This window comes from Camelina sativa, chromosome 4, assembly GCF_000633955.1.
Source record: "Camelina sativa cultivar DH55 chromosome 4, Cs, whole genome shotgun sequence".
NCBI classification, from domain to species: domain Eukaryota; kingdom Viridiplantae; phylum Streptophyta; class Magnoliopsida; order Brassicales; family Brassicaceae; genus Camelina; species Camelina sativa.
Genome location: NC_025688.1, coordinates 9,478,947 through 9,489,802, shown reverse-complemented (window position 1 = coordinate 9,489,802; position 10,856 = coordinate 9,478,947). Strand labels below are relative to the sequence as shown.

General features: G+C 41.4%; 1 protein-coding gene across 1 annotated transcript; it reads left to right on the top strand.

Annotated features, from left to right (window-relative positions):
* LOC109132466 (uncharacterized mitochondrial protein AtMg00810-like) lies at window positions 6,050–6,856 on the top strand. Its single transcript, XM_019244082.1, has one exon. It carries the CDS (start codon window positions 6,050–6,052, stop codon window positions 6,854–6,856), a length of 807 nt encoding a protein of 268 aa, XP_019099627.1.

Below are 10,856 nucleotides of genomic sequence, written 5' to 3'. Positions count from 1 at the left end.
TGAATCAATGTTTTCTCGGTTCTAGCCTGTTTCGGGACAAAATGGGTTTAAGTGTTGTCTAACACTCCAAATTCATCCCAAACTTTTAAAATTAGTCAAATACATTGAATTTTCACACATTTTGACCCTAGAAACAGTAACAAAGCTGTTTACTGCTTCGATACAATGTTTTCTCTGTTTAGCTTGTTTCGGGACAAAATGGGTATAAGTGGTGTCTAAACACTCCAAATTCATTCCGAACTCTTACAATTAGTCAAATGCATTGGTTTGTCACACATTCTGACCCTAGAAACAGTAACAAAGCTGTTTACTGCTTTGAATCAACGTTTTCTCGGTTTTAGCCTGTTTCGGGACAAAATGGGTTTAAGTGTTGTCTAACACACCAAATTCATCCCGAACTTTTAAAATTAGTCAAATACATTGAATTTTCACACATTTTGACCCTAGAAACAGTAACAAAGCTGTTTACTGCTTCAAATCAATGTTTTCTCGGTTTTAGCCTGTTTTCTCGGTTTAAGCCTGTTTTGGGATAAAACGGGTTTAAGTGGTGTCTAAACACTCAAAATTCATCCCAAACTCTTACAATTAGTCATATGCATTGGATTGTCACACATTCTGACCCTAGAAACAGTAACAAAGCCGTTTACTGCTTTGAATCAACGTTTTCACGGTTTTAGCCTATTTTGGGACAAAATAGGTAAAAGTGGTGTCAAAACACTCCAAATTCAACCCAAACTCTTATAAGTAGTCAAATACATTGGATTGTTACATATTTTGACCCTAGAAGAGTAACATAGCTGTTTACTGCTTCGATTCAATGTTTTCTCTCAGTTTTAGCCTGTTTTCTCGGTTTTAGCCTATTTTGGGATAAAACGGGTTTAAGTGGTGTCTAAACACTCCAAATTCATCCCAAACTCTTACAATTAGTCATATGCATTGGATTGTCACACATTCTGACCCTAGAAACAGTAACAAAGCCGGTTACTGCTTTGAATCAACGTTTTCACGGTTTTAGCCTATTTTGGGACAAAATAGGTGAAAGTGGTGTCAAAACACTCCAAATTCAACCCAAACTCTTATAAGTAGTCAAATACATTGGATTGTTACATATTTTGACCCCTAGAAAGAGTAACATAGCTGTTTACTGTTTCGAATCAATGTTTTCTCTCGGTTTTAGCATGTTTTCTTGGTTTAAGCATGTTTTGGGATAAAACGGGTTTAAGTGGTGTCTAAACACTCCAAATTCATCCCAAACTCTTACAATTAGTCATATGCATTGGATTGTCACACATTCTGACCCTAGAAACAGTAACAAAGCCGGTTACTGCTTTGAATCAACGTTTTCACGGTTTTAGCCTATTTTGGGACAAAATAGGTGAAAGTGGTGTCAAAACACTCCAAATTCAACCCAAACTCTTATAAGTAGTCAAATACATTGGATTGTTACATATTTTGACCCCTAGAAAGAGTAACATAGCTGTTTACTGTTTCGAATCAATGTTTTCTCTCGGTTTTAGCATGTTTTCTTGGTTTAAGCATGTTTTGGGATAAAACGGGTTTAAGTGGTGTCTAAACACTCCAAATTCATCCCAAACTCTTACAATTAGTCATATGCATTGGATTGTCACACATTCTGACCCTAGAAACAGTAACAAAGCCGGTTACTGCTTTGAATCAACGTTTTCACGGTTTTAGCCTATTTTGGGACAAAATAGGTGAAAGTGGTGTCAAAACACTCCAAATTCAACCCAAACTCTTATAATTAGTCAAATGCATTGGATTGTTACATATTTTGACCCTAGAAAGAGTAACAAATCTTTTTATTGCTTCGAATCATTGTTTTCTCTTGGTTTTAGTCTGTTTTCTCGGTTTATGCCTATTTTGGGATATAACGGCTTTTAGTGTTGTCTAAACACTCCAAATTCATTCCAAACTCTTACAATAAGCCAAATGCATTGGATTGGCACACCTTCTGACCCTAGAAACAGTAACAAAGCTGTTTACTGCTTAGAATCTATTGACCAAAGTTGTGTCCAAGGTGACCGTACCGTACGGACATCCGTACGGTTCTATGATAAGGTTGAGCCTCTTACCAAGCCTCTTAGTAACACAAAGAGAGGAGAAGAAGTGAAGTCCATAAAGCCCAACCTATGTTCTAAAATCTCCTATTCTAACCGTTAGGATAAGGAAGAGGAATGGAGTCACATGCGCAAGTTGACTTAGGAAGGGTCGCTATCGGTATGGGGAATGCTTCCTCTCTCTCTTAATGTCTCCATCGGTTGTTTCTATTTTGGTAAGGAGGCTGCCCTAGTTGGCTCCCCTATTTAAGATGTAGTCACATGTTGTAAGAGAGATTATTCTAGTGGAACCTAATCTTCTTCTTCTTATTCTCTTTGTTCTATCGAATCTCTCACTCAATTCTACTCTCTATTCTAGACATCTTCCGCTAATTCTAACATGGTATCAGAGCAAGGTTGTTGTTCTTGACAATCTAACTCCTCTATTCTTCAAATCTTCAATCCCTCTCACTTGATTCTTCATTCTCGCTACTCTTGTTTTCTTTATTCTCCGGGTAAACGTCTTATCCAACGGTCCATAGCATTCAAACCATGGAAAATTCTAAGCCGATTGTTACACCGATTGTTCTTAAGGGGACAAACTACTTGTTGTGGACGAGAACCACAAGAACTGCCCTTGGAGGTCGAGGCCTTTGGAGTCATGTCGAAACTGACTATGTTCCGAAGCTAAACCTAAAAGGAGAAGATGAAGGCGCTTCCGAGGTGGAAGTAGAAGAAGAGATATAGAGAAAGGCCAAGTGGTTTAAAGAAGACCAAGTTGTCCTATCAGTTCTCCAGAACTCTCTTGATACGCCAATCCTTGAAGCCTACTCTTATTGCAAGACGACCAAGGAAGTCAAGAGGGCCATCAACAGCTTGAATCAAGATGACTTGGAGTTCACCAAGCACCTTGGTAAGTTCAGGGCCCTTTGGTTGGAGCTTGAGGCCTTACGGCCAAGTTCTCTAGATCTGACGGTCCTTAATGAGAGGAAAGAGCAAGATAAGATCTTTGGTCTCCTACTCACGCTCAACCCAGCCTTTGACGATCTCATGAAGCACATTCTAAGAGGAGACAAGCTTCCCAGCTTTGAAGAAGTGTGTTCCCAAGTTAAAAAGGAACAAGGCTCACTCGATCTATTTAGCGGTAAGGGGGAGCTAGTCACGGCCAATAAGGGAGTGTACAAGCAGGAAGATAGGAAGGTCTGGGTGTGTGACCACTGCAAGAAGAAGGGTCACATGAAGGACAAATGCTGGATTCTTCAACCCCACCTTAAAGCAGCAAAGTTCAAAGCAAATCTCTCCAAGGAAGCGGTAGGTGAAAAAGGGTCGGGCCATCGAGGCAAGGAGAAGAGACGGCCATGACTGCGTCCTATGGGGAGGTGGTGAGGAAGTCTGATATAGAGGCCCTTATTCGTTCCATTTCCTCACTCAAAGAATCTGGTAACTCGTTTCTTGCTTCTAAACCAAGTAGGTCTCTTGTTGTTGACTCGGGTGCTTCTCACCACATGATTAGTAACCCTAGTCTAATGAACAACATAAAACCGTCTTTAGGGAGTGTTATTATTGCTAATGGAGAACAAATACCTGTGAAAGGAATAGAGGACTTGAAACTGTTTGATAAAGACTCAAAAGCTTTCTTTATGCCTACCTTCACTTCTAATCTTTTATCGGTTAAGAGGGCCACTAATGATTTGAATTGCTATGCTATCTTCGGTCCTAATAGTGTTCATTTTCAGGATATTGAGACTGGGAAAGTTCTTGGAGAAGGACAAGGGAGTGGAGATCTCTATGTCCTAGAGAAAACTTCACCAAACTTAGATACATCTATTAAATCTTGTTTTGTTGTTAATTCGAATATGGTGTGGCATGCTAGGCTAGGTCATCTACATTCTCGTGCTCTTGGTTTAATGTTTCCTAGTGTTTCTTTTGATAACTCAAGTTGTGAGTCTTGTATCCTTGGAAAACATTGCAAGTCTATTTTTCCAAAGTCAACTACTATTTATGAACATTGCTTTGATTTAGTTCATTCGGATGTATGGACATCACCATGCCTATCTAGGGATAATAACAAGTATTTTGTGACATTTATTGATGAAAAATCGAAATATACTTGGGTCACACTATTACCATCTAAAGATAGGGTGTTTGATGCCTTTGTTAATTTTCAAAATTATGTTACTAATCACTTCAATGCTAAAATTAAGGTACTAAGGTCGGATAATGGTGCGGAATACACAAGTCACAAGTTCAAAGAACATCTATCTAGGCATGGTATTCTCCAACAAACTAGTTGTCCCTATACGCCTCAACAAAACGGTGTGGCCGAGAGGAAGAACCGACACCTCATGGAAGTTGCACGATCAATGATGTTCCATTCACATGTTACAAAGAGATATTGGGGGGCTGCTGTGATGACTACATGTTACTTGATCAACCGGATACCAACAAAATTTCTAAATGACTTGTCACCATTCGAGGTATTAAACAAATTTAAACCATCTCTCGATCACTTACGCGTTTTTGGTTGTGTTTGTTTTGTGTTAGTGCCTGGAGAACAGCGGAGTAAACTGGATGCGACAAGCACAAAGTGTATGTTCATCGGTTATTCCACGACTCAAAAGGGGTACAAGTGCTATGACCTAGCCACAAGTCGGTTATATGTCTCTCGAGATGTTCGGTTCATGGAGAATGTTGGCTACTTCGATAACAAGGACTGGAACAGCCTTAAGGACCTCTCACATTCACCAAATGACCGGGCCTCCAGCTTAAAGTTTCTTCTAGATCATCTTGGTCAACCATCTCCACCGACAGGCCCTATCCAGTCCGAGCCCCATCCGACACCTACTGAAGGTAGGCAGGATCATGCTACTGTCCCAGAGGATGTCTCCCTTTCAGACCACATTATTCCTGATCCGAGCCCACCCGTAGCCGGTGGCCATGGTGCTCCTATACCGCCTACCGCAGAACCCTTGGCTGGTACCGAGGATCACTCGGATGGGGCCACTACGGACGGAGGCAGTATTGGTTCACCTGGCGTCGTGCTGCCTACGCAACCGGCCCTACGAAGGAGTGACCGTTTTAAATCTCACCCTTCCACCTGGAATAATAAGCGCGTCTACTACAACAGCAAGGCCGTCGCCCATCCTATCCAGGCCGTCTGTTCACTTGAGCTGCTCCCAAGTGATCACCAAGCTTTCTTTGGCCAAGTTGATGCTCACTGGGTACCTCAAACCTATGATGAGGCTAAGAATCATAAGGAATGGTTAGAGGCTGTCGAAGACGAAACTGGTGCCATGATCCGGAACCACACGTGGGACAAAGCCGACCTTCCCAAAGGCAAAAAGGCTGTGAGCTCCAAATGGGTTTTCACCATCAAGTTTCTAAGCACTGGCGCCATTGAACGACAGAAAGCTTGGCCGGTCGCACGTGGCTTCACCCAAACGTATGGTGCCGACTACACGGACACTTTTGCACCAGTGGCCAAACTCCATACGGTTCGGGTCGTGCTTTCCCTTGCGGTCAACCTCTCATGGGATTTATGGCAGATGGATGTCAAGAACGCGTTTCTTCAAGGCGAATTAGATGAAGAAGTTTATATGACGCCTCCTCCGGGCCTTGAAGACTTGGTCGCTCCTGGGAAAGTCTTACGGCTTCGTAAGGCCATCTATGGCCTCAAACAGTCCCCGCGTGCCTGATATCACAAACTAAGCTCCACCCTCAAGACTCAAGGTTTTCGACGATCGGAGGCCGATCACACTCTTTTTACACTTCAAACCTCTCTTGGCCTTGTGGTGGTGCTTATCTATGTCGACGACATCATTGAGACTGGCGATGATAAGGCTGGTATTGAAGACACCAAACATTCCCTCAAATCTGCCTTTGATATTAAGGACCTAGGGGAACTCAAATACTTCCTTGGCATTGAAATATGTCGATCTCCGGAGGGGCTCTTCCTTTCTCAACGCAAGTATACTCTTGATTTATTGGCTGAAATGGGCAAGCTTGGCGTGTCTCCGGCTCCTACACCACTTGATGAGGACTACCAGCTCAAGCGAAAGGGGGAGAGCATTCGGGCGAAAGAAGGCCGACCGAGGGAACCCATAGACGAGCCGTTCCCGGACGTCACGCGTTATCGCCAGCTTGTAGGTAAGCTGATATATCTTACCATCACACGACCTGACATATGTTATGCTGTGAATCAGGTTAGTCAACACATGAAGGCTCCAACCAAGTATCAATGGAGCATGGTCGAGAGGATTCTCAGCTATCTCAAGGGCAGTCCGGGTCAAGGCATCTGGATGGGCAAGAATGATAACACTGAGATAGTGGGCTACTGTGATGCGGACTACAATGGAGATACCTTGGATAGGAGGTCAACCACTAGATACTGCACTTTCATTGGTGGAAATCTAGTTACATGGAAGTCAAAGAAGCAAAAGGTGGTATCTTGTTCAAGCGCTGAGGCCGAGTATCGAGCGATGAGGAAGCTAACAAACGAGTTGACTTGGTTAAAGGAGCTGCTCAAGGATCTTGTTATTGACTCAAAGCAGCCGATCACTATGCATTGTGACAATGAGGCTGCAATTCACATAGCCACCAATTCTGTTTTCCATGAGAGAACCAAGCACATTGAAAGCGATTGCCACAAGGTTCGGGAGAAGATTGAAGAAGGTGTGGTATTACCGTGTCATACTCGGAGTCAAGATCAGCTGGCGGACATATTCACCAAGTCCGCAAGTCCTAAGGTGTGTGACTATATTCATAACAAACTTGGGCTTGTAGACATCACAAGGCCTTGATCGACTTCTCTAATCCATGGACAGCACACTCTTTTTCCCTTGACTTAGTTTTGTCCCATGAGGTTTTCTAAGTCAAGGTTTTTAATAAGATGCTGCTTCACGGGTTCCAAGCTTAGTGACACAAAGAGAGGAGAAGAAGTGATGTCCATAAAGCCCAACCTATGTTCTAGAATCTCCTATTCTAACCGTTAGGATAAAGAAGAGGAATGGAGTCACATGCGCAAGTTGACTTAGGAAGGGTCGCTATCGGTATGGGGAATGCTTCCTCTCTCTCTTAATGTCTCCATCGGTTGTTTCTTTTTTGGTAAGGAGGCTGACCTAGTTGGCTCCCCTATTTAAGATGTAGTCACATGTTGTAAGAGAGATTATTCTAGTGGAACATAATCTTCTACTTCTTATTCTCTTTGTTCTATCGAATCTCTCACTCAATTCTACTCTCTATTCTAGACTTCTTCCGCTAATTCTAACAGAATCAATGTTTTCTCGGTTTTAGCCTGTTTTGGGACAAAATGGGTTAAAGTGGGGTCTAAACACACCAAATTCAACTCGAGCTCTTATAATTAGTCAAGTGCATTGGATTGTTACATATTTGACCCTAGAAAGAGTAACATAGCTGTTTACTGCTTCAAATCAATGTTTTCTCGGTTTAGCCTGTTTCGGGACAAATTGGATATAAGTGGTGTCTAAACTCACCAAATTCAACTCGAGCTCTTATAATTAGTCAAGTGCATTGGATTGTTACATATTTGACCCTAGAAAGAGTAACATAGCTGTTTACTGCTTCAAATCAATGTTTTCTCGGTTTAGCCTGTTTCGGGACAAATTGGATATAAGTGGTGTCTAAACTCACCAAATTCAACTCGAGCTCTTATAATTAGTCAAGTGCATTGGATTGTTACATATTTGACCCTAGAAAGAGTAACATAGCTGTTTACTGCTTCAAATCAATGTTTTCTCGGTTTAGCCTGTTTCGGGACAAATTGGATATAAGTGGTGTCTAAACTCACCAAATTCAACTCGAGCTCTTATAATTAGTCAAGTGCATTGGATTGTTACATATTTGACCCTAGAAAGAGTAACATAGCTGTTTACTGCTTCAAATCAATGTTTTCTCGGTTTAGCCTGTTTCGGGACAAATTGGATATAAGTGGTGTCTAAACTCACCAAATTCAACTCGAGCTCTTATAATTAGTCAAGTGCATTGGATTGTTACATATTTGACCCTAGAAAGAGTAACATAGCTGTTTACTGCTTCAAATCAATGTTTTCTCGGTTTAGCCTGTTTCGGGACAAATTGGATATAAGTGGTGTCTAAACTCACCAAATTCAACTCGAGCTCTTATAATTAGTCAAGTGCATTGGATTGTTACATATTTGACCCTAGAAAGAGTAACATAGCTGTTTACTGCTTCAAATCAATGTTTTCTCGGTTTAGCCTGTTTCGGGACAAATTGGATATAAGTGGTGTCTAAACTCACCAAATTCAACTCGAGCTCTTATAATTAGTCAAGTGCATTGGATTGTTACATATTTGACCCTAGAAAGAGTAACATAGCTGTTTACTGCTTCAAATCAATGTTTTCTCGGTTTAGCCTGTTTCGGGACAAATTGGATATAAGTGGTGTCTAAACTCACCAAATTCAACTCGAGCTCTTATAATTAGTCAAGTGCATTGGATTGTTACATATTTGACCCTAGAAAGAGTAACATAGCTGTTTACTGCTTCAAATCAATGTTTTCTCGGTTTAGCCTGTTTCGGGACAAATTGGATATAAGTGGTGTCTAAACTCACCAAATTCAACTCGAGCTCTTATAATTAGTCAAGTGCATTGGATTGTTACATATTTGACCCTAGAAAGAGTAACATAGCTGTTTACTGCTTCAAATCAATGTTTTCTCGGTTTAGCCTGTTTCGGGACAAATTGGATATAAGTGGTGTCTAAACTCACCAAATTCAACTCGAGCTCTTATAATTAGTCAAGTGCATTGGATTGTTACATATTTGACCCTAGAAAGAGTAACATAGCTGTTTACTGCTTCAAATCAATGTTTTCTCGGTTTAGCCTGTTTCGGGACAAATTGGATATAAGTGGTGTCTAAACTCACCAAATTCAACTCGAGCTCTTATAATTAGTCAAGTGCATTGGATTGTTACATATTTGACCCTAGAAAGAGTAACATAGCTGTTTACTGCTTCAAATCAATGTTTTCTCGGTTTAGCCTGTTTCGGGACAAATTGGATATAAGTGGTGTCTAAACTCACCAAATTCAACTCGAGCTCTTATAATTAGTCAAGTGCATTGGATTGTTACATATTTGACCCTAGAAAGAGTAACATAGCTGTTTACTGCTTCAAATCAATGTTTTCTCGGTTTAGCCTGTTTCGGGACAAATTGGATATAAGTGGTGTCTAAACTCACCAAATTCAACTCGAGCTCTTATAATTAGTCAAGTGCATTGGATTGTTACATATTTGACCCTAGAAAGAGTAACATAGCTGTTTACTGCTTCAAATCAATGTTTTCTCGGTTTAGCCTGTTTCGGGACAAATTGGATATAAGTGGTGTCTAAACTCACCAAATTCAACTCGAGCTCTTATAATTAGTCAAGTGCATTGGATTGTTACATATTTGACCCTAGAAAGAGTAACATAGCTGTTTACTGCTTCAAATCAATGTTTTCTCGGTTTAGCCTGTTTCGGGACAAATTGGATATAAGTGGTGTCTAAACTCACCAAATTCAACTCGAGCTCTTATAATTAGTCAAGTGCATTGGATTGTTACATATTTGACCCTAGAAAGAGTAACATAGCTGTTTACTGCTTCAAATCAATGTTTTCTCGGTTTAGCCTGTTTCGGGACAAATTGGATATAAGTGGTGTCTAAACTCACCAAATTCAACTCGAGCTCTTATAATTAGTCAAGTGCATTGGATTGTTACATATTTGACCCTAGAAAGAGTAACATAGCTGTTTACTGCTTCAAATCAATGTTTTCTCGGTTTGAGCCTGTTTCGGGACAAAATAGGTAAAAATGGTGTCTAAACACTGTTAGACTTTCGCTTGGCCTGGTAGCCATCTTCAAGTGGTGTAGAGGCCGGTTTTACACCAAGTTTGCATGTCTCACTTAAAAGATCAAGAGCGTATTTTCTTTGAGACAGAAATAATCCCTCCGAGGAGCGATATATTTTAATGCCAAGAAAATATTTCAGCTCACCAAGGTCTTTAATATCAAATTGAGAATGAAGAAAGGCTTTAGTTTCCTTAATACCGTCCTTATCATCACCGAAGACAATAATATCATCAACATAGATAAGGACCACCACGAGACCACCGGTGGTGCGGCGAGAGAAGAGAGTATGATCAGCTTCAGAGCGACGAAAACCATTACTCCGAAGATTGGAGCTGAGCTTGTGATACCAGGCATGTGGAGACTGTTTCAGGCCATAGATGGCCTTGCGTAGACAGAGAACCTTGCCGGGAGCGACTATGTCTTCTAGGCCAGGAGGTGGACGCATGTACACTTCATCCTCAAGCTCCCCCTGAAGAAAGGCGTTCTTGACATCCATTTTGCCAAAGATCCCAAGACAAATTGGTGGCCAAAGAGAGGACAACTCGAACAGTGTGAAGTTTGGCGACCGGAGCAAAGGTGTCCGTGTAGTCAGTGCCATACGTTTGAGTGAACCCCCAAGCCACCAGGCAAGCTTTGTGACCCTCAATATTACCGTTACTCAAAAATTTGATAGTAAAGACCCATTTAGAACTGACAGCCTTCTTTCCTTTAGGTAGGTCCGCTTCGTCCCACTTATGGTTCCGGACCATAGCGCCAGTTTCATCCGCCACAGCATCAACCCACACTTGGTGTTCTTTTGCTTCATCGTACGTCTGAGGAATGAAATGGTCGTCAAGTTTGCCTAGGAAGGCCGCATGATCAGGAGGGAACAGGGCAAGTGAACAAACAACCTGAATTGGATGAGCGACCGCTTGATTGTTGAAGTAGAC